The sequence below is a fragment of the Sus scrofa genome, chromosome 1, assembly GCF_000003025.6.
Source record: "Sus scrofa isolate TJ Tabasco breed Duroc chromosome 1, Sscrofa11.1, whole genome shotgun sequence".
Lineage (NCBI taxonomy): Eukaryota > Metazoa > Chordata > Mammalia > Artiodactyla > Suidae > Sus > Sus scrofa.
In genome coordinates, this window is record NC_010443.5 from 168,506,916 (window position 1) to 168,530,758 (window position 23,843).

The following is a 23,843-nucleotide window of genomic DNA, read 5'->3' on the forward strand; positions in this document are numbered from 1 at the left end:
GGTTCTTTTATGAGGCCACACAGGGCCACGGATGGAAGGCCAACCTCATCTGTATTCACATAAAAAGGTGAGAGTGTCGGTACTTTTAAAGTCATCATGATCCAAAGGAGCAAATCTTAAAATAGAGCTACAGCTGTGTGCCAGGGCATAAAAGGGGTGGAAGGATGAAGCAGGTATGAGTGGGACTGAGGGTTGGAGAGGGAAGCCCAGGGCGGGACCTGGAATGGGCCGTAGTATTGCCCAGGGTCAGGAGGCCTGGTAGCCAGACATAAGCCTTTGGGTTACCTACAGTTGTAATGGTGGAAAGAGCAAACCCACGTAATTCCTAGAGGCCCTTACCAGTTGATAGGAATTCTTCTGGGACATTAGGGACACTCTCTTATTAACCAGATAATCATCACCTCCAAATTTGTATAGAGCTGTACAATTAAAAATACACTCCCCTTTTCTGTGTTCACAATGGCTTGAGGTATTATCCTACCTCAGCAGCTTCATGAATAAAACTGGTAATAATAATATCTCAGAGGGACATTGAAAGGATCAAAGAAGGAATGTGTCTAGCCAAATGCCTAGCACATAGGAAGTGCTGAATAAACATTAGCTTCTTTTTGGAATGTGGATGGTGCCATTCCACATTCTGAGTCCCATCTGGTGGTTAAGAGTATGGGCTCCAGAGCCAGACTGCTAGGTTCAAGCCAGCTCCACCATCGAGCCCTTAAATCTTAGACAAGTTAGTTTCCCCCATAAAACTTCTGTTTCTTTCAGTGTCAAACAGAATAAACTCTGAACCCCTCTGTGGTTGGGAGGATTAAATGAGATAATGCTTGGAAAACTCTTAGCATGGTCCCTGGCATCCAATCACTGTTCAGTAGTTATTAACAAATTCCGTTAAATGTGACTTGCCTAAAATCCCCCCAATAGCCAACACTGGAATCTAGGCCAGCGCTCTTTCTGCCACACCCAGGCAGCTTCCGCTGAAAAGGAGCTAATACTGATGGAGGCCAAATGCATCTCAGACACTGACATTGAAGCAAAGCACACTGACATAATGAGGCCGAGGGGGTGAGTAACTCTCCTAAGGTCACGGAAGAGTAAGCGAGGGATATGGGAGTCAAACTCTCAAGTCTCACAACCATTGTTCATTCCAGTGTTTCTCAAATTCTAGCATGCATCAGAATCACCTGGAGGATCTGCTAAAATCCAGATTCCAGGCCCTTCTCCCAGAGTTTTTGATTCAGTAGGCCTGAGAACGTGCATTCCTAGGAAGTTCCCAGGTGATGTCAATGCGGCTGGTCTGGGGTCCACGTCTAGAGAACATGGTCTATACTAAGCTGCCTTCACTCAGTATGATTCACTGTGATGAGAGACCTGGTGCTCTGACATCTGCGCAGACTCTGTCACCCTCTCGGGCCGCCAGGAGGCCCAAGCAGAGCCCTGGGGCAAAATCAGGAAATAGGTTTCAGTTAATCTCCTCAGAGCCACATGACACCACCCACAGCCTTGTCAGAGGCGCACAGATTTGCTCACGCACAAGTCTATGGGTTCAGAGCCAGCACTCCCAGTTAGGTGTTTTTATTATTTATTCACTTGACAGGAAACATACATTTGGTCCTATAAAAACACCATGCTACTGGCTTAATTAGTTGCTGTTGAACAAGAGAACTCCTCTGGGCTTTGGGGAAGCCCTTGCATGGCCAACTGAGGCGAGCTTAGTCACTAAAGAGAAGAACCTCGCTCCGAGAAAGACAGCCTCTGTCAGGCCCTCTCTGGGCAGCCTCTGTCCCACAGCCCTGCAGAGCCACAACATTCACACATGTCAGGCATCATCAAAATAAAGGTCATGCTGGGAGGAACAGGTGTTCTGAACTAGAAGATGGTCTTAAAACCAGAGCATACCAGGCAATTTAAGTATATATTACAAATATATAAATTAAGAGGTCTACAGGTATACAAAATCTTTCAAAGAGGACTTAATTTCATTCTACGTCATGCCAGGTATTTGTCAGAACCTTGAAAAGAAAGGAGGTTTTCAAGGGAGCTGGTATTAAAAATAGAAGGTATTTAAACATAGGCCCTGCTCCTCTCGTGTCCGCCATGGAATCCTCTGGTGTTGTCAGGGCCTCTGGGCAATCTCAGCACCCCCACAGGTAGCCCATCTGCAGTCTGCATCTTCCGAGAGAGCAGGGGACTCACTCTGGGGCTCTTCTCCTGTGTCCCCATCTCAGCTTGGCGGCGCCTCCGTACCCAGGGGCTGCCAGAGGGAGTGACGCTGCTGTCCGAGGAATAATCCATGCACTTGCGAAAGATCTCAGGACTGGCACTCAAGTTCAGCCTACCTTCTTCGGCCAGTGGGGATTTTCTGGAAATGCCTTTGCGTTGAGCCAAGGGGCTGTTCCAAGGACTCGTGCACGGGGAGGCATTTGGGCTCAGAAAGAGATTCTGGTGGCCAGAAGGGCTGAGCTTGTTGGTGACCACGTGTCTCCGGCCAGCCAGAGGGGACGTGGGGTTGCTCTCCGGGTCAGAGGAGCTATTGGCAGAAGACTCATCCCCCATGTACTGAAGCTCCTCAACTCTCCTGTTCAGGGACTTGTTCAGGTGGATGCTCGAAGTGGACTCTTCATCCTGGTTCTTCTCTTTGGATGGTTTCTTTTTGGGTGGCTTCATACCAATCAGGACAGCTTTCATGCTCTCTTTGCCCTGAGACTCTGAGATCATGAACTCATGGGCTTTGATGGCGGCTTCCACCTCTTCAAACTCCACAATGGCACACTCTTGGGTGCCCACCTGGCTATAACGGCTGCTGATCCTCCGGATATCAGGGGGCAGCTCTCTTCCAGGTTTGAGGATTCGCACTGACGAGATGACTCCAAAGGTCCCAAAGAGCTTGAGCAGGTGTTCCATCACCTTCTCCTGCACCCTTCCGTTCTTCTGGGGGGTGGCCAGGGCCCATAGCTTGGGGGACAGGTAGAGGTCATAGACCAGGAGCATCTTGCTGGGGAGGTTCTCATTAGGGAAGAGTGGGACAGGGGTGGTCCTCCTCACCTTCCGATGGTCCTCATTCAACTCAAGGGTCACTGAGTACTTCAAGGCATGTGCTGTGGTTCTCCAGTCCCGTGTAAGATGTTTCACCTGAAGAACACAAAGCAAATGGAAAATGGCATCTATTGTCCTTGTCCTCCCAGTGTCCTCTAAAATCTCCCTCTCTTTTCCCTACTGTAACACCAGTATCTAGAATCATACTTGGTGAGTGCAGGCACTCAAAAGCCTTATAGTAAGTGAACAAACACACTTTCTACAATTACAAACAAGGTAGCATGTCCAACAGATCTTTCCATGGGGATGGAAATATTCCATTCTGTACAAGTTGACAGGTTAAATCCGCAGGTTCTGGAACAAGGCTATTGGATACGCAAATCCAAGGTCCACCTCTGATGGCATTAAGACCTGAAGAGCTATTCGACCTCTTGTTACCTCACCTTCCGTAAAATGGAGATGGTAATAGTGCCTATCTTATAGAGCTGTCATAAGGATTAAAAGAATAAATAAATATATACATATCTACACCCAGCCATGGATTTTACATACATAAAGCTCAGGAGAGTGTCCAGCTTATGGTGAGTACTCAATAAATATTATGCACTATCGTTATTTCAAATATCATATGCTACCGTTTTGACAGGACACGGAGATTTTAACATTTGAATTCTTCTCTGATGTCCTATTTCCACATTTCTGCATTTGATTCACAGAAGATTCCAAAAGATCTTTCAATATCTCCTGAAAATAATGTGGGCTGTTTCAAATCGAATTAAATTCAACTCAGGATTTAAATTCAAGGAGAATGATGAAATAGTCCCTCCCTTCTCTTCCCTTAGTGGAAACTATGCGTATCAATGTTGCAGCCCATGGAAGCTATATTTATACAGTAAAACAGTAATTTTCGAGAAGCCCGCTTCCGGTGTAGGGAATGCCAGGGAGAATGAGTCATCCCAGAGAAACGGTGGAGGTGGGTGGGGCGGGTAACCTGAGCCAGAAATGGCCAGATCACCCAGGGTCCTCCCCTGAGGCCAGGCCAGTGCAGCTGCTCTGCAGAGGTACCCTGACCCAAACAGGAACTTGGCAGAACTCAGAAGGGAGGGCACCCTAACAGAGTGGGATGGGAGGACCCTGGCAGAACTCTCAGTAGTACTGGCAGGCTCCTGGAGAGAGTGGCTTGTGGCTTCTGGATGATATGGCCCAGACTGGGGCTTAGAGTGAGTCATCCACACACAGAAGCAATGGGCTGATCACCATGGGCAAGAGAAGCAGGTCCAGACAAAGGGTCAGACTTCAGGTGGACAGAGACAATGAGGGATCCAGAAAGGGTGAAGAGGACGACTGCAGGACGGTACCGGGTCATGGAGATACCCAAGCAATAGTGCTCCAGGAGTTAGAATGGAGAAGCCTTTTCTATCACTAGTCAGGGAGGAAGCCCTCAGGAGAGGAGGGGAAGCCTGGGCGAGGACTGTGGGGGGAGGCCAAGGTGGCCTTACTCAGGGAGCTAGAGAAGCTGCTGGAAGGCCAGGGCCAACCCAGAGAGGCAGGACCCATTGCCCCTCTCGAGCCAGGAGTCAGGTCCACTGGGAAACTTCGAGTAGGTGTGAGCAACCCAGGCCTGGGTCTGTGAGCCTGGGGAAGGGTGTCTAGGCATCACCTAGGAAGAGGACCCAAAGAGCACAGTCTTTGTGCAATTAGTAGAAGAACTTGGTAAGGTGTCCAAATTTTGTTACCTTTGTCATATATGTTTCCTATTATTAGCAGGAAACCCTTGAGAATGAGGAGGGTCTTTGGTATCATCTTGGAGCTGTTGGGGAGTTTGTGTCTACTCTGAAGCCAGGATTCAGCAGAGGAAAACTCTCCTGAATAGATCCAATAAGTAACAGCTTAAAAAGGACAGAAAATTAGGTTCTCTTTTAAGGTCCCTGGGGAGGAACAGGGACTCTAAAAGTGATGATAATGACCCTAGAGTGATGATTCCACTGGCTCCTCCATTTTGGGGTCCAACACTTTTTATCTGAGAGCTTGCTTACTGTTCTTAGGACCTGTGCAATACTGTGCTTTATACACACATATATATTTGGTTTTCATTCCTATTTATTAAACCGGGTTCCTGAATTCTTTGTAAATTCCTGAGTGATAAGAGCAAAGGAGCATCTGGGTAGGAGTTTCTAGGTAGGCTCCTGGATGGGAAGGGGGTGCTGTCTCCAGAAAGAGTGACGATTAGTAGCTTGGAACTTTTAGCTCTGGCCCTCATTCTCCAGAGAGGGGAGAGGGCAAGAAACAGAGTGAGTAATTGATCATAATTACGTGGTGAAAGCTCCATAAAAATCCCCAAAGCAAAAAACCCCAAAGGGTTCAGAGAGCATCTAGGTTGGTGAATGCATCCTAGGGAAGGTGTCACATGCCAGCTCCATGGGGACAGAAGCTCCTGCACTCGAGACCCTCCCAGGCCTTGCCCTATGTATCTCTCCATCTGGCAGTTCATCTGTATCCTTTATGATATTCTTTAATAAACTGGTAAATGTAATTAAGTCTTTTCCTGAGTTCTGTGAACTGTTCTAGCAAATAACTGAATCCAAAAGGGTGGAGGTCATGGGAACCTCTGATTTGTGGCCAAGCTGGACAGAAGGTGTGGATGCCTGGGGACCTACTACCTGTGACTGGCATCTTAAGTGGGGAGTAGCCTCGTGGGACTGAACCCTTAACCTGTGGAATCTGATGCTCGATCTGATGCTATCTCAGTGCCTGAATTGGGTTAAATTGTAGCACACTCAGCTGGTGAAGAAAAACTTGCACGGAGTTCCCATAGTAGCTCAGCAGAAACAAATCTGACTAGTATCTATGAGGACGCAGGTTTGATTCCTGGCCTTGCTCAGTGGGTCGGGGATCTGGTGTTGCCATGAGCTATGCTGTAGGCTGCCGACGTGGCTCAGATCCCATGCTGTGGGGCTGTGGCACAGGCCAGCAGCTATAGCTCCAATTCGACCCGTAACCTGGGAACTTCCATATGCCATGGGTGTTTTTAAGCAAAAAAGAAAGAAAAAAAAAAAGAAAAAGAAAAACTTGCACAGATCTGATAAGTATAAGTACTGAGAGAAGGAAGAGCAGGTTTTCCCTTCCATTTTCCTGTACAGCATGAAATGCCCCTTCCATTCATTCTCTTGTACCTTGAAAACTCCTACTCATCCTTCGAGATCCTATTTCGATTTCACCACTTCTGGGAACACTTTTCAATTCTCCATGCAGGGTTAGTTGCTCTGATCAACTAGTTCCAAACAGTACCTTGTTCCTTCTATTGCAGTACTGTCGATGGTTTTATTGTGATCCTTTACTGCTCTCTCTCCTTTACAGAATTTTGCCAGGGCAGGGGGAATGCCATTCATTTTGTATATCTTATGCCTAACACAACACTCAGTGTATAGAACAAATATGTTTGATGAATGAATAAAGGAAAGAGATCAAGAGAAGAGGGCAGAGTACCAGCAGGTGAGGCAGAAAAGAGTTCCGCAAGGAACATTCTCCAGCGCTCACTGACAAAGGGCACAGGCAACTTGGCTGGGACCCACTCATTACACATCCCGTTATGCAACAGCCTGCGTGGGCTTTTCCATTCTAGTAAATACAATTCCCCCGGGGAAACACAGAGTTCTTACTCTAGCTAGCCCATCAACTCTTCAAGAAGTAGAGGATTCACAGCTCAGTTGCTGGATCTAAATAGCAGAGGCATGCAAGAGACGTCTCATCTCCATCCTATAGATGAGGATGTTGGCATTACATAGCCAAGGCGGCTGGGATCTTGGAAAAGGCTCACTTCTCAGAGCTCCTTCCTCCTCTTATTTATTCAATTGGGAAAACAAAAAGCTTGGACTTCATATAATTCTAGGTCTGGTAGGTGTCTCCCAAGGCCACTGAGTCCTGCTGTCCTGGCTCAGCTCTGTCCTGGCTAGCCAACCTACTTGCCCAGCAAGCATGCCTGAACTTTACTAAGAATAAGCCATGTCATTTCATAACTGCCACTAGCTGAGATTTGTCCCAACACCTAGGACCCTTTTAATAGTGTGGGAGGATAGTCTTTATAATGGCCCTAAATCCCTTCTCTGGATCATTTTTCTCTTTTTCAGGGCTCAGGGGAAATAAAAAATTGTTAGTCCTAAGGTTTCAAGGGGATAAAACATATTTAGCATCGCAACCCAAAGCACCCCTGAAATCTTCAAAGCGGTTTTTGAGAATGAAGCCTCACCTTTTTGAAGGATGTGAGTAGCTTGACACTCACATATCCCAGCTTGTTCCTCCTCACGTGCTTTAGCAGGAAGGCATCCTTCTCCAGGTTTTCATCAGAAAAGTAAAACTCGATCTGATCCACCAGTTTCTTGATTAACTCCTCATCTGGTGGCTGCCACTCCTGCTCCAGGTCCTCACGCTCGTTCTCGCCTCCACTTGTTGTGGCGCCACTGAGACCAGAAGGAGACACAGGGTGTTAGTGGTTGCACTGTATTCCCCCAAGTTTCACAGGCTGAAGTCCCAACCCAATATGTAGTCAAAGTGTGATGGTATTTGGAAAAAAGGCCTTTGCGAATGAAATTAAAGTTGAGGTCATAGCAGGGTAGGGAGGGCCCTAATCCACAGGCACTCAGGGAGAACACCACATGGAGATGAAGGCGGAGATCAGGGTGATGCAGCAGAAGTCAAGGAGTGTCTGAGATTGCTGGCCAACCACCAGAAGTTAGGGGACAGGCCTGGAACAGACCCTTCCCTAGCACCTGGATAGGAAGGATGCCCCTGCTGATATCTCAGTCTCGGACTTCCAACCTCCAGAACAGTGAAGCAATAAATTCCTGTTGTTCTAAGCCACCCAGTTTGTGGCACTTTGTTACAACAGCCCTAGGTAACTGTCCTGGGTCATATCTGAACTGGAGTTTTCAGGGGTGGGGGATCACCTGGCCATTGGGGGATAGATTTTGCCCCCAACTAGCTAAGAAATCAAGCTTTTGTTTTTAACAAGGACAGAGGATCATTAAAAACAACAACAACAACAACAACACCCTCTACTGACATTTCCATGCTGCTCTTCCACTGACAGGATGCTTTTCAGACACAATCCTTATTCTTCCTTCCACACTCCCCTCCACAAATCCCAACTTCTAGAAAACAGTTTAGCAGAGTAACTAAGGGGCCTGGTTCCAGAGTTAGGCTGCCTGGGTTTGAATCCTGACACCACCATTTATTAGCTGCGTCGACTTAGGCAGGGAACTCCACCGCCACATCTCAATTCCATCATCTATAAATTGGGAATCATGAGTCACTCTCCCGATAGGGTTGTTGTGAAGTTTAAGTGAATTAATATAAGGAAATATCTAGAAGGGTGCTTGGCATATCCTTCATGCTCAGTAAGTAAAAGAAAACATTCAATTTATTCATTCATAAAAGGCAGATCTAGGATTCAAATTCAAAATTTCTCTTTCTAAAGTCAGCACACATAACACCTTCCACACTTTGCTGGGACACTGCATGGAATTTGGAAACAATCCCACTCACTGGGGCCCTTCTAAATGAACCCCTCACCTCCAGCAGCTCCACCTGGACAGACTTCTCCCTCTCTCTGAAAATACTGGGATATGAGAACAATGCAAAGAACTCCTGGGCAAAGCTTCTTTAGGAAGGCCAGTCTTCACAAAGAGATTATAAAATCTTCAAAACCATAATCATTTAAGGAATTTGTGATTATCCACATCATATCTGACACATTATGAGTTATCAAAGGTGAATTCTCTTTTGTATATTTCTTTCTGAATTTAAATGACATATTACATAAACACTGTATTTATTATTCAATAAAAAGTACTGATTAAAAATTTACTTACAGAAAAAAGAAAAAGAATTACTTTCCAATGTGGCAGCTTAATGTCTGATAACATGACCATTGGCCCCACAGCCTCCAACCATATGTTCTGAGCAGAGAGCATATTGGGACATGTGAACGCCCTGACCTTCTAAAGCATCGTGGTTTTCTGAAGCATCCAGGGCACTTCCACTGTGTTGGGAGAAATTGCCAGGCTCCTAAAAAGGCTCAGAGAGTTCATATAGTCAACCAAAAAAAAAAAAAAAAGAAAAAAAAAAAAAAGATTCAGGGAGTTCCCCTGGTGACTCAGTGGGTTAACAATCTGGCACTGGCACTGCTGTGGCTCAGGTCAGTCCTGAGGCATGGGTTCAATCCCTGGCTCAGTAAATTCTGCATGCTGAGAGTGTGGCCAAAAAACAGGGGGACTCAGAAAGTAAAAGAACCTATGAATATGATAGTTTAAGGCCAGAAAAGGCATATAAATAAATGTCCTTCAACTCCAATAAAAATTTCATTGGCTTGACACCATAAAAAAAAAAAAAAGCAATTGTGTAAGAGTAAAAATGAGAACAAAAATCAAATATTCTAGTAGGAGAGAAAAAACTAAATAATACATCTCCCAATTTTTCAGATTCAGGAATTATATTTAGCATAAAATACAGGCACTGGATGATTTTAAAAATGAAGTATTTTCATTATTTGCCTATAGAAACTCTGCAAGTGGGCTTTTAAAATACCTTACTGATGTCACAAGACAAAACTGTACCAAAGGGGAAAAAAAACAGTCTGAGGGACTAACTTTAAAAATACGAGTTTTTTAAAGGCCTTTTAAAAATGAGATGATAAATTCAGGGAATATATTAAGGCAGCCCATAACATATACAGGTCAAAACTTAAACATTCAATAAGCTGAATATTTTAGAAGTCCCTAAAAGGTAGCTGTGCCAGATATCAGTCTGACTCACCTCGTATCTCAGAGCAAACTTCCTCACTTGTCCTCCTTTACTACCGAGATTATAAAAACTAAATGCTCGCTTTACCGGTCCCACTTACAGGCAGTAGCTCTTTGCCATGTTATGGCCAATAACATACAACTGAAATTTTCTTGGCCTCAGCCCGTCCGCTTTTATCTGCTTTGAGTGTGGGTATAATGGTTGGAGCTGTAGCAGCTATTTTACTACCATAAGGAAAAGGTCAAGAGAGTCAGCTTGGCCTGATTTATTGACATTATTGGTTTTGACATTACTGAGTTACCAAACCAACCGCTAAAACTACCTACATACAGAATGGTGGTTATTACGTAAGAGAGATAAAATCCTATCTGTTTCATTCACTTGTTAGTTGAGTTTTCTACTTATAGATAAATACTAGGATAGTAACACTACACTGAGAAAAAAGGTCCTTAAAACCTGCCAAAGGAAAAGTGTCTGTGGGACAATCAATTGAAAAAGGAGATGAGAGATGGAATGAACAAATTTTCACTTTATTAGAGAAAATTTACACTCTAGATAGTAGCTAGAACAGAGAGGATGAATATGCCAAATAAAATAACTACAAAAACATGAATAGAAAATTCTGAGCCCAGCTGACAAGGATGAAAATAAATAGGAGAGGATGAAGTGAGGTGTTTGATAATGACCAGTAATGAGTTTTGGGTGAACTTAGGAGTAAAAGCAAAATAGCCTAACTTACTACAAGTGGCTAGTATGTCAGAGGTGACCAGACCGTCACAGGGACTCACAGACTAGTAAGGCCTACTTCCAAACCAGAGCAGTTGGTACTATCATTAAAAGTAACCTACAAATAAAATAATGGAAGGAAGATGAAACAACTTCTCAGTTTCTCCAGAGCCTATTCTAGATCTTCCCATTTTCCCCAAGGTTGATCATGGGAAGACCTTACTTCCTACAGATGATCCTACCGGCAGCTTGATTGAGAAAATGAAGTTCATCCAATCAGACTTGCCCAGCCCTTTCTCAGGCTTGTTCTGCATGTCTGGACATACACCAAAGAATTTATTTGCTATATAAGGCATCTTGGTCTCTTGCCTCTGCTGCAGAATGGGACAGAGTTGGCCACCTTCTTGATATTCTCCCCTGAGCTTATATGACTTGTTCTTTTCTGGTTTTTCTCCCCATTTGACTGCCCTTTTAGGCTCCTCTTTCTCCTCCCATTTCTAAATATATAGGTACTCCCCAAGCATCTTTCCTTGGTTCTTTATCCTCTGGCAACTTCTAAACTTCAGCCACTGGTTAGCTCATCCAATTCAAATCTGCCTCTCCTCCCCACTCACCCCATCTGCTCTCACTCCTGAGCTCCAGTCCTCAGTTTTTAACTGCCTGCTTTTTGTTTCCACGTGGACAGCCTGATATTGCTTCAATGTCAAAATGTCCAGAATCAACCCATCACCTTCTGTGGAACTTGTCTCAGGTAGGACTGAAACCTCGGTCTGCTTACCAAGAGACATTCTACCTGGGAAGTTCATCTTCCGTTCACACAGTCTCACAGCAAACAATACATAATGTGTTGTGGGGAGTAACTCTGCATCAGTTATTTGCACCCGGTGAGCACACAGGCAGGTAGCCAGAAATTCCAGAATAGGTGGGCAGTGCTCGGAGGTGATAGAAAACCCCTGTGCAAATGCAGAGACAAGCTTCTGGCACCCAGAGGACCTCTCCCTCTGCATGGGTGCCGACAGCAGCAACTGTGTATCTCCCAAGAGAGAAGCAGCAGGAAAGCCTGTTTTATATCAGGAAGCCAGCTGCACTGTTCCCTGGTTCTTGCACAAGATTTTCAACAGACAAGACAATACATTATCCTTCACAAACATTAAAGAAGTTTACATTCTTTAAAGATGAACATTGGCAACTTCTTGTCAATTACAACCATCCTGTAATATAGTTTCCCTCCTAAACTGACCACCAATGACTTTCCATATTCTCTCGTCTATGTGCTTAGGCTCAAAACCCAAGATGCATTTCCAATTCTCTTTTGCCCCCACATTGAGTCAGTTATCAGTGTCGGTGTTATTCTGCAGCACCTCCCATCTGTTCTCTCTTTTCCATTCCAACTGTCCTCATTACTTCTCCCTTGCACACTATTAATAGCTCATCAAAAAATAATTCTTAAACATTAATGTAATAACATACATTTCAAAAACTAGAGTAAAATGGTAGAGAACTTAAAAAGAAAGCAACAATTCCACACTCCACTCCTCTTTCCTAGATGCAGCCTCCATGTAACCTTTTAATTCCTATGAAAGTTGCCTTATAGTCCTATAAAATAAATTCATAGCTCTATGGATCACTTGCCAATTTCCAAGAGTCTCTGTTCATATTGTACTATATAAGAAAATGGTTTGGATTTACAAGGAGATCCTGCTGAATAGCATTGAGAACTTTGTCTAGATACTCATGTTGCAACAGAAGAAAGGGTGGGGGAAAAATGTAATTGTAATGTATACATGTAAGGATAACCTGACCCCCTTGCTGTACAGTGGGAAAAAAAAAAAAAAGTGCATAGTTTTTCAGCTGATGTGCTATGGTGGAAAATAAAGCATAGAAAGGAGATAGAAAAAAAAAAAGAAAATGATTTGGGGGTCACTTAAAAGCTTCTTATTACAATTTTACAGTCTTTATATTATTTTTGGTTTTTCTATTAGCCTTCCACATATGCTTTTAAATAACACACTTAAAATTCTGTTTCTTATTCTACTATCACTAAAAAATAATTCAGTTTCTTACTACATATGATGTTCATATTATTATCTTTCCTTTTCCTTTCTCTCGCCTTACATTTCCAACTTCCCAGATTTTTTTCAAATTTATTTTATTTTTTGGTCTTTTTAGGGCTCCACCCACGGCACATGGAGGTTCCCAGGCTATGGGTCGAATTGGAGCTGTAGCTGCCGGGCTATGCCACAGCCACAGCAATATGGGATCCAAGCCACATCTGCGACCTACATCACAGCTCACAGCAATGCCAGATCCTTAACCCACTGAGTAAGGCCAGGGACAGAACACTTGTCCTCATGGAGAGGGTTCATTAACTGCTCAGCCAGATGTGCGTATATTTCATTTTCTTCATAATATTTACAATCTATCCTGGAACTACTCTCCCATGCTTTGTCTATAAATAGGTACTAATTGCTAAAACTCAGTCAGTTGTAGGTTATTATTATGACTACATAAACACTGGTTGCTGCAAGGAGAAGGCATTTCCTAAGATTACAATTCTTTTCTTAAAGTCCTATTAGTTGACTGACCACTTGCATTGATTGTCTATGTCTATTACTTTCTCTCATATAGTCTATCTTTGTCTTTGATTTATATTCTAAGAGATATCCTTGACATTATCTTCCAATCTTTCCCTGTGAATTTTAAAATTTTCAGTAATTATTTAGTCTCTAAAAATTATTTTGTCCTCAGACTATTCCTTTTTAAGAGCATCTTATTCTTGTTTTGTGGATGCAGTATCTTAAATTCTCTCAGGGTACTATCCGGAGTATATATAATTTTTGACAATCTCTTTTGTATTCAACAGTGTCATCTCTGTACCTATAGGGTCAGTTTTTCCTTTAACTTTCATGTCATTGATTTTCTTCATGTGACTGGTAAATGAGTCATCTTTTTCTTTATTAAACATTAAGAAAAATAAACCTGGAGTTCCCGTCGTGGCGCAGTGGTTAACGAATCCGACTAGGAACCATGAGGTTGCGGGTTCGGTCCCTGCCCTTGCTCAGTGGGTTAACGATCCGATGTTGCCGTGAGCTGTGGTGTAGGTTGCAGACGCGGCTCGGATCCCGCGTTGCTGTGGCTCTGGCGTAGGCCGGTGGCTACAGCTCCGATTGGACCCCTAGCCTGGGAACCTCCATATGCCGCGGGAGCGGCCCAAGAAATAGCAACAACAACAACAACAACAACAAAAAGACAAAAAGACAAAAAAAAAAAAAAAAAGAAAAATAAACCTATTTTAGAATAGTTTTAGATTGACAGAAAAATTGTGAAAATAGCATTGAGTTCCTATATACCCCATACCAGAATTCTTGTTATTAATATCTTGCATTAATATAGTAAGTTAATGAATTAATATTAAAATATTATTATCACAGTCCATACTTTATTCAAATTTCCTTAGTTTTTACTTAATGTCCTTTTTCTTTTTTTTTTTTTTTGTCTTTTTGTCTTTTGTTGTTGTTGTTGCTATTTCTTGGGCCGCTCCTGCGGCATATGGAGATTCCCAGGCTAGGGGTCCAATCGGAGCTGTAGCCACCGGCCTACGCCAGAGCCACAGCAACGCGGGATCCGAGCCGCGTCTGCAACCTACACCACAGCTCACGGCAACGCCGGATCGTTAACCCACTGAGCAAGGGCAGGGACCGAACCCGCAACCTCATGGTTCCTAGTCGGATTCGTTAACCACTGCGCCACGACGGGAACTCCTAATGTCCTTTTTCTATTTCAGGATCCCATCCCGCATTACACTGGGTCATCATGTCTCTTTAGGCTCCTCTTTCCTCTTGGCTGTGACAACTTCTTAGACTTTCCTTGTTTTTGATGACCTTGACAGTGTTGTGGAGTAACCGTCAGGTATACTGTAGAATGTCCTTTAGTTGGGATTTGTCTGGTATTTTTCTCATGGGGATATGGGTTTTGGGAAGAGGACCACAGTTGTAAATTTCCCATTTTCATCACATCATATCAAGGGCACCTACTATCAACATGAGTGACTGATCACTGTGGATGTTGACTCTGATCACCTGACTAAGGTAGTGTTTTTCAGGTGACTCCACTGTAAAGTGCCTTTCTTTTTTCCCCTTTTCCATACTGTAAACCTTGGAAGGAAGCCCACATATAAGAAGTAGGGAGCTATAGCTCCATAGCTTTTCATTTTTTATTTCTTTATTTTTATTTTTATTTTTATTTTTTTGTCTTTTTGCCATTTCTTGGGCCGCTCCCGCGGCATATGGAGGTTCCCAGGCTAGGGGGCGAATTGGAGCTGTAGCTGCCAGCCTACGCCAGAGCCACAGCAACTCGGGACCCGAGCCACGTCTGCAACCTACACCACAGCTCACGGCAACATCGGATCATTAACCCACTGAGCAAGGGCAGGGACTGAACCCGCAACCTCATGGTTCCTAGTCGGATTCGTTAACCACTGCGCCACGACGGGAACTCCAGCTTTTCATTTTTTAGAAGGAACGTCTGGGTTGCATTTTCTTGGTGGTTTGTGTGGGCTCCCTTGGCAGATGTACACTCCTACTGCATTCCTTCCTTAGACAGCTCTATATGCCCAGGTGAGGCATGCCAACTGGCAGGCTTCACTTTAGAGTGAATAGGATGGGAGTTGTTAAGCAGGAGCCCTATATCAGGTATCAGCTCTACCTTAGCAGACCTACTTCACCACTTACTTCATTCAATTCCTTTAGAGAATAATCTTCTCTTTTTATCCTCCAGGAAGTAAAGGGTATGCTGCCTGCTACCTTTCAATGGCAGGCAGAAAAGCAGGGCAAATTCTCTAAAGGAAGAATCTAAATCACTTCTCAGATATTAGTATCCCTTTTCACCCTTGCACCCTTTGCATATTTCCCAACCACAGACTTTCCAGGGTTGTCTTCCCACCTCCTGCCACTTCCTGTTGTTGTATTTGGGGCTACAGTCTCTTCCACACTGTGCCTTATCTCAGGTTTTCAAGAACAGATATAAAATGCCACTGCTCTGCTCTAATGCTAATAATGTTGTCTATTTCCTATTAAATAAAATCCAAAATCCTTAGCTCTTTATTCAGATCCACTTAAAATCTGGCAGCAACCACTTTCTAAATTTATTTCCATTTCTTTATAGATCTTTGCTCCAAGCAAAGAAAAGACTAAGAGTTCCTTGTTAAGTATCACAAAGTTTCTGGACTCTATGTCTTTGCACATGCTGTTCCCATTTTCTTGAAGGCCTTGCCCCTCTCCCTCAGGTGTGAATCCTAGTCACACATCAAGGTCCCCCCTCAAATGCAACTCTTCCAGGAAGGAAATCATTTCAACTTGTCTATACTTGTATCACAGCGACTTGTGTGTGTATCTTATTAGAGTCCTGAACTCTGAGTTCTGGGAAGGTAGGATTCACATTGGTTTCTTTCATTCTACCCAGAGCTTTGTGCATGGTCGAATTTAAAAAGCATCATCAAGGTGAAATGAATTGTTTCTGTATGGGCAAATCACAATTAGCAGGATTCTTTTAAAGAGAAAGTACAATTCCTGGTGAATGTGTCATTAGTGGCCTTTTAGGAGGACTCACTGTGAAAAGTTTTGCATCTGCATTACAGTTTTGCTTTAAATAAAGCATTATAAATTGGGAGTGATGATGAGTTCTTTTGTTATGACTGTAAACCTACTAGAAATGGAATCACAGTGTAGAAATAAGGGGTACAACAGATAATTGGGCTCTACCGGCCAGTGTTGAAATATTTATTATATTTGTAGATGATTTAGAGAATCAAGGGCAGGATAAAATCTCCAAGGCTGCTTTTCTCATAAAATCTCAAGCTACTGTGGATGTTAATTGAGTGGTTAGTCAAATGATACCTTGAGAAAGAAAATATTCAAACTAAAATAATGGCATAATGAGCTCTTCACTAAGATTTCTGATACAGAAAAGATTTCTTGGACTTGTCATCTATCCTTGTGGATGGCCTAATATATGGTAGTTGGGTCACCAAGACCAGGAAAATGATGGACAACAACATGGAGGATACTGAACACAAAGGAGAAAATGTTATAAAAACACTAGAGTTCAGTACCCATTGCTTTTAACTTGCCTCTAGAAAAAGAAAATGAATCTGAAAAGGCTCAAAAAGGCAACCAGATTTAAAATATAAAAACATGATGGCAGGAGTTCCCATTGTGAATCAGCAGGTTAAGGACCCCATGTAGCCTCCGTGACGATGCGGATTAAATCCCTGGCCTCACTCAGTGGGTTAAGGATCCAGCATCACTGCAAGCCACGGTGTAGGTCACAGATGTGGCTCAGATCCAGTGCTGTGGCTATGGCACAGGCCTCAGCTGCAGCTCTGATTCAACCCCTAGCCTAGGAACTTTCATATGCTGCAGGTGTGACCATAAAAAGGAAAAAACAAAAAAACATGAGGGCAGAGTGGGTTCACTGGTGGCTCATTGAGTTAAGTATGTAGCATCATCACTGCTGTGGCATGGGTTCGATCCCTGGCCCTGGAACTTCCACAGGCTTGGCCAAAAGGGAAAAAAACAAAACCATAAGGGCAGATTCAAAGATAAAGGTTCAGGGAGACAGGCTGCAAACACATACAGATATGTACCAACTCTGAAAAAGGCATCACGGGACCAATTACATTTTAGATGCCACTAGCAGAGGCCATATGCTATGTCTGGATGGTCTATGAGTTCCTACATATTTATTGACTATCATCAAGACCTTCCTCTCTAACCCTCTCGTCTGCTATGCTGTTCTGATGTATTGCTTAGGGCCTGGGAAAAGAGTGTAACTAGTAGATGTCTCTGCAGATCAAAATAATGGTTTTTGGTGTGGGAGCAGAGATAATGTGTACAAAGTACTTAGTTCCACATCTGGCACATAATTGGCATTAACAAATGAAAGCTTACATTATCATCATCCAGAACAGGGAAAAGACAGCCTTGTGCAGTGCAGTGTACATACAACATTATAGAGAAAATGAAACCTAAACGTTTTTACTTGTTAAATGAAAAGCAGATGTGCTTAGTGGTGAATACTAATATTTAATATTACAGTTTTAAATCACCTTTAGACACTGTTAATGTTATTAGGAATCAAGATTTTCAGTGTAAAAAATAAAAGAAGTAAAGCAAAAACCCTAAAATGTTAAATTTGAATTAGAATTAGCAACATAAACTTATTCCTAAAAATATACATTTCCCAGCTCTATTGAAAGAGCTTGAAAGCAATGATGTCCTAGCAGAAATTAGAACTTTCTATTCTAGGTCTTCATTTCTAAATACCTTCTTGCTAGTATTTGAAAAACCAGGGATTCCTGTGGAAATGGATGGATTCCGTGACAAAAGCACAAATTAAGTCTAGAATATCTATTATCGGAAAGCAAAGAAGACATACAGATGGCCAAAAGACACATAAAAAGACGTTCAAATCACTAATCATCAGGAAAATGTGAATCAAAACCCCAATAAAATATCACATCACACTTATCATAGTGGATATTATCAAAAAGTCAACAAATAACAAGTGTTGGCAAGGATGTGGAGAAAAGAGAACTCTTAGGCACCACTGATGGGAATGTAACTTGGTGCAGCCACCATGGAAAACAGTATGGACATTCCTCAAAAATTAAAAATAGAACTATCATATGATCCAGCAATTCCATTCCTGGGTATCTATTTGAAGAAAATAAAATTAGAAACGATATATGGGGAGTTCCCATTGTGGCTCAGCAGTAATGAACCAAACTAGTATCCACAAGGATGTGGGTTTGATCCCCGGCCCCATTCAGTGGGTTAAGTATCCAGTGTTGCTGTGAGCTTTGGTGTAGGTCTTAGGTGTGGCTGGGATTGCATGTTGCTGTGGCTGTGGTATAAGCCAGCAGCTGCAGCTCTGATGCCCTAGCCTGGGAACTTTCATATGCTACATATGTGGCCCTAAAAAGAAAATAAAGAAAAAAGAAAAAATATATGCACCCCTGTGCCAACCACAGCATAATTTACAAAGCCAAGATATGGAGGAAACCTAAGTGTCCATAAACGGATGAATGCATAAAGAAGATGTGGCACACACACACACACACACACACACACACACACACACACACAGGAATATTACTCAGCCATAAAAAGAATAAAATCTTGCCATTTGTACAACATAAATGGATCTAGAGGGTATTAAGCTAAATGAAATAAGCCAGACAGAAAATGACAAATACTGTATGATTTCACTTACATGTGAAATCTAAAAGAAAAAAAAATGAACAAACATAATAAAACAAAAACGGAGTCATAGATTCAGAGAATAAACTGGTGGCTGTTGGGGGGGGAGGTAGAGGGAGGAGAGAAGTAGCTAAGGGAGATTAAGAGGTCCACACTTCCAGGTGCAAAATAAATGAGTCACAGGTATGAAATGCATAGTGCAGAGAATACAGTCAACAATCATGTTCTATTTTTGTATGGTGAAAGATGGTAACTAGACTTGTCGTGGTGATCATTTTGAAATGTATAGATGTATCAAATCACTATGTTGTGTAACAGGAACTAATATAGTGCTGTAGGTTGATTATACTTCAAAAACAAAGTCAGAAAAAGAAATCAGATTTTTGGTTACCAGAGGCGGGGGATGAGTGGGAGGAGGGGGAATTGGATGAAAGCAGTCAAAAGGCACAAACGTTCAGTTATAAGATAAATAAGTACTAAGGACGGAACGTACAACATGGTAAACAAAATTAACACTGCTGTATGTTATACATGAAAGATGTTAAGAGAGTTAAGCCTAAGAGTTCTCGCCACAAGGAAAATTTTTTATTTCTTTAATTTTGTATCTGAATGAGATCGTGGATGTTCACTAAACTTACTGTGGTATTCATTTCATGCTGTATGGTGGTCAAATCACTATTTTGTACACCTTACACAGTGCTGCAGTCAATTATATCTCAATAAAACTGCAAGAAAATAAAAATTAACTGAGTTGGAAAAAAAAGAAAGTCAGGAAGTACTCCTTTCTGCTTGCCTCTTTAGAAGGAACGCTTGTTGAATCCCAGATAATCAGAAAAAGCTCTATTTTACATAATAATGCCAGCTAATACATGTGCAAAGAATGATAATGAGAAAATCACCAATATGTAATCCCCAATGAAGTGACTTAAGTAAAGAAGGATCATCATTAGGTGGAAGGTTGCTGGTGAAAGAATACTCATGAGTCCTTATATTGCTTGTTGGTCACAATGCAACCATCACCTTAACCAAGAAATCAAATTTAGATGCTACCTGAGGTGATACAATGACAGGTTCATGGTACTGCCCACCAAGTGTTCTTGTCAAAATATTTAACTGAATCTAAACAAGCCTTTGGCTCTAACTTTCAGTTCACAGGAAACACATGGCACAAAGGAGTGAATTAAACTAGATGATGAGAACATAACCAGACCAGTTCAAACTGTGAAACTTTCAACAAGACATCTGGAATTTTATTTCTAAAAGAGCACAGCATTAAAAAAAAAAAAAAAAAGTGGGTTGCTCTAGATTAAAAGATTCTAAGGAGTAATATAATAGGCAAGTGTCTCGATCTGGCTTGGATTCTGGTTTGAGGGGAAAATGTGACAGCTATAACATCAGAATGTGGCACAACTGGGGGAACCATGACTGTGGAAGTTGGCTATTAGGTTATTTTAGGTATTATATTAGGGAATTATTGTTAATTTTCTTAGTTGCAATAATAGTATTATGATTTTTATAGGAGAATGTCATTATTAAGAACTACAATATGAAGTACTTAGGGCATCAGTCTTGTGTACAACACACTTTCAAATAGTTCAGGAAAAACCACACGCATCATATATCCATCAAATAAATATGGCAAAATGCTAACAACTGTTTAATCTAGATAGCAGGTATACAAATGCTCACATTACTACTCTTTCAGATTTTATGTCTGAAAATTTTTATGTTAAAAACGTGAGAATAAAAGAAAAGACAGCAAGATGGTGGGGGTGGGGAGTAAGACCAGTGAACAGTTGGAGGTTATAAAGATTTTTTCTTCTCCCCATTTACTGCTTGTTCCCCATGCATACATCAAGTACTGGGCTAGGGACTGGAGATACAGGGAAGATTAAGACAAGATCACTGTCTTTAAGGATCTCACTAAGAGAGGAGAAACACACAAATATTTCAACTTGATGGAGTGAGTATGATGAGAGAGATATATATTCATCCAACAAGCATTTATGGAGCACCCACTACATGCTGGGTGCTGAGGATGAGAAGAGAACAAGATAAGCATTGTCCCCAAATTCATGGAGCTCATATTCTTGTGAAGGAGACAGAACTATAGAATTACAATACGGTGTGTATGGAGTACGACGGCCACACAAAGAGGAGGTAAACTCGGCTTTGGGGCAGGACTGGGGATAGAGGGTTTGAGGCAATGAAGTTCTAAGGTGACTAGAAAGCAATCAGAGGGACCTGAGGTGGGAGCATAAAGACAAGCAGACACAAAACAGCACCTGGTGTTCAGGGACCAAGAGGGGGTCCTTACTGGGCGGAGGGAGAGGGGGCATGAATGGTTACAATAGGCAGGGAAGGAAGCAATGGGCTGAGGGATGATGTGGGCAGCTGCCACATCTCAACAAGCAGATTTAGGAACCTGGGCTTTCTCCTGCAGGCTCTGGGAACCCAGAAGTGTTTGCACAGGGTGGTGGCTACTGTTGTCCCAGGCTGGCCCACATAGTGGACAGCATGGTTCCTGTTCTTGCCTGTACTCTCCTTGTGCTCTGGATGTTTGCCCGCTGGGCTCTGTCAGTTCCAGTACCCTAAAGAGGCCCAGGAATTTTCTGGGGTCAACTCTATGCCAGTGGGCAGCAGGAAAAGCTTCAGACTGAATGCTCCATGAGACTCTGGCCCCTGGAGCTAGGGCAGAAGGGTGGCTTTGGAGTAAGAGTGTCGGTGCAGGGGGTAACGGCAGGAAGCCCACCCCCACCTGAAGAAATGATTGTGTTCTCCTAGATCTCCATAGGGGTTCCCAAGAAATAAGCAGGATTTTGTTCCCCGTTAATGGGACAATCACAAAATTTAGTCCAGGAAAGAGGACAGCTCTTTGTCACAGTCACAGGCAAATAAAACCTACAGAGTAAGTCACTCAGGGCTATTTTACATGATCTCTGAAATGATCTGACTAGGTAGCTGCCTTCTCCTCAAGATTGTGAGATGTTAGTGACTCATTATTTTCATACTCTTGATACTCAGCACAGAGCTGAGTGAATGAATGAATCAGGCTTTACAGTAAAGTGCTGATATTATGTACTGATCTATTGTATCATCTGCTGTGGTTCGGCTTTCCTGAACAAAACCACTAGGCTGGACATTCCTCCTTGAACACCCATCTCCACTGAACGATCCTAAAACTTTGGGTCCTTAAATCCAGACCTCTTCCAGCAGGCAGTAATGGGGAATGGCTCCCGCCCCAGCCCTTCAGTTGAGTATTCTCCCAGTGAAGTAAATATATGCCTGCCAAGGAATAACCCTGAGAGCCCTGACAGCTCAAAGCATGTGCACAGAGTCCCAGAAGAAAGAGGGCTCTTAATACTGCCTCTTGGCATTCCCCGAAATTTGCAAGTTCTATCACTGCCCTACTCTGATTTCTATGGATAGGACACATTGCACATTCTCTCAACAGTACTGACAAAATCACTGCCCTAAAAGGACTGGGTGTTAGTGGACACAAGACTAAGGTCTCTGGCTGATAACAAAACTCAGGGCCCAGAGGCGAGGTTAGACAGGTGCCATACCAACTCCAGACTACCCATTACCCAGGAACCCAATGCCAAGGCAGCAAGATGATGATGCAAGCACAGAAGACAGATGGAGAAGGTGCACGAAATGGGAATCCCCGGTAGGGGAGGATGAAGCAGTAAGCCCCAAACTGATCTCGAATCTGGGCAAGAGTTTCCACACCATAAAATCACTCCTCAGATCCCTCAGCAGCAAGTGTCAGTTGTGCCTGGCCTGCCCCCGACCCCATCTGGACTGATAAGCAGACGGGGCAACGATGGCAGTGAAAGTGGCAGGTGGGACCACTTTCACGGGGAAGTCGGTGGCTTCGGAAGTGTAGGCTAGGCTGGGCTTTTTGGAGGGTCTTAAGGAGAGCTCAGAGAAGGAAAATCTCCCTTTGGGGAGATGGCGAGGTCGGCCCAGGAAGGACTTCCCCTGGGTCCCAGAGGATAACCACGTTCAGGCCCCTAAGATCCCCGCCGCCAGCCCTGAAGCCTCGGTGGGGTTACAGGCTCCGGACTCGGGCACAAACAACCGCCAAAAACTGGGTCTGACTCCGTGGGACAGGCCAGAGCAGCGCCTGGTTGGCGGGTTGACAACCCACTGTGCCCGCAGAGTTGTGGTCCCCCAACTCCCGTTCGGCCAGGACTCGGGGTCGGCGGCTCCAACCCGGGCCCGGCCGCGCCGCCGCACCGCCGCGCCGCCTTGCCTACCTGTGCCCGCGGCTCGGCTCCTCCTCGCTGGCGCTGCCCCAGCCGGGGCTGAGGTACCGAGCTGGGTCTCCCGCGCTCCGCGCCTCCGCCCCCTCCTCCTCGTCCTCCAGCTCCTCCACGTCCTCGGCCTCCTGGATGGCGACGCGAATCTGCACCGCCGTCTCGGGCGTGGGCAGAGCCTCCTCGCAGGGTTGAGCCATGGCTCACGGGCCAGCCGGGACTGCAGCGCCGCCGGGTCGCCGCGCTGCGAGGCCAAGCCAGCCGGGCGGCGGCGACAGCGACGAGGGGGCGGAGGCAGCGCGAGCGCCTAGGCGGGGGAAGCACTGGGGTCGCGGCGCCCCGCCCCGCGCCGCTACCGCCTCCTCCCCGGCTGCCCGCGCAGGCGGGGCCGCCAAAGGGGGAGGGCGCCTTCCTCTGCTTTCCTCGCGCGGAGGCCTCTCTGGTACTGAACCCCGACCCCGGATCCTTCCAGTGCGCGGCGCAAGCCCGGGAGGACGTGCCACGGCTCCCTGCTCCCACCCGCTCCCTTCCAGGCTGCCTGGAGGTGGGGAGGGGAGCGGCACATCTGACTTCACAGTTTGTGGATGAAGCTGGGGGTGTTAGGCACAGACAGCAGCCTGAGGGCTTCTTTGGCTTTAGCTCATCTCCCCTTCTGACTTGCCCAGACGACCGAAATCTCCATGTGTCTCTGGTAACCACGCTTCACTGTGAGTCAGTGAGATCGGGAACTAGCTCCCGCCATGCCCCCTACCAGTGGTTCCCAGAG

The 23,843-nt window shown here is 44.2% G+C and overlaps 1 protein-coding gene across 1 annotated transcript; it reads right to left on the bottom strand.

Annotated features, from left to right (window-relative positions):
* Window positions 1,557–23,524, bottom strand: LARP6 (La ribonucleoprotein domain family member 6). Its single transcript, XM_003121764.6, has 3 exons — window positions 23,078–23,524; window positions 7,280–7,490; window positions 1,557–3,129 (listed from the first exon to the last, which is right to left on the bottom strand). The coding sequence occupies exons 1-3, from the start codon at window positions 23,275–23,277 to the stop codon at window positions 2,062–2,064; spliced, it is 1,479 nt and encodes a 492-aa protein (XP_003121812.3). The 5' UTR covers window positions 23,278–23,524; the 3' UTR covers window positions 1,557–2,061.

Coding starts and splice junctions, on each gene's coding strand:
- LARP6 (XM_003121764.6), bottom strand. CDS start 23,277: ATGGCTCAACCCTGCGAGGAGGCTCTGCCCACGCCCGAGACGGCGGTG. Junction 7,491..23,077: donor GAGCCGAGCCGCGGGCACAG/GTAGGCAAGGCG, acceptor TTCTGGTCTCAG/TGGCGCCACAACAAGTGGAG. Junction 3,130..7,279: donor TACTCACATCCTTCAAAAAG/GTGAGGCTTCAT, acceptor TGTGTTCTTCAG/GTGAAACATCTTACACGGGA.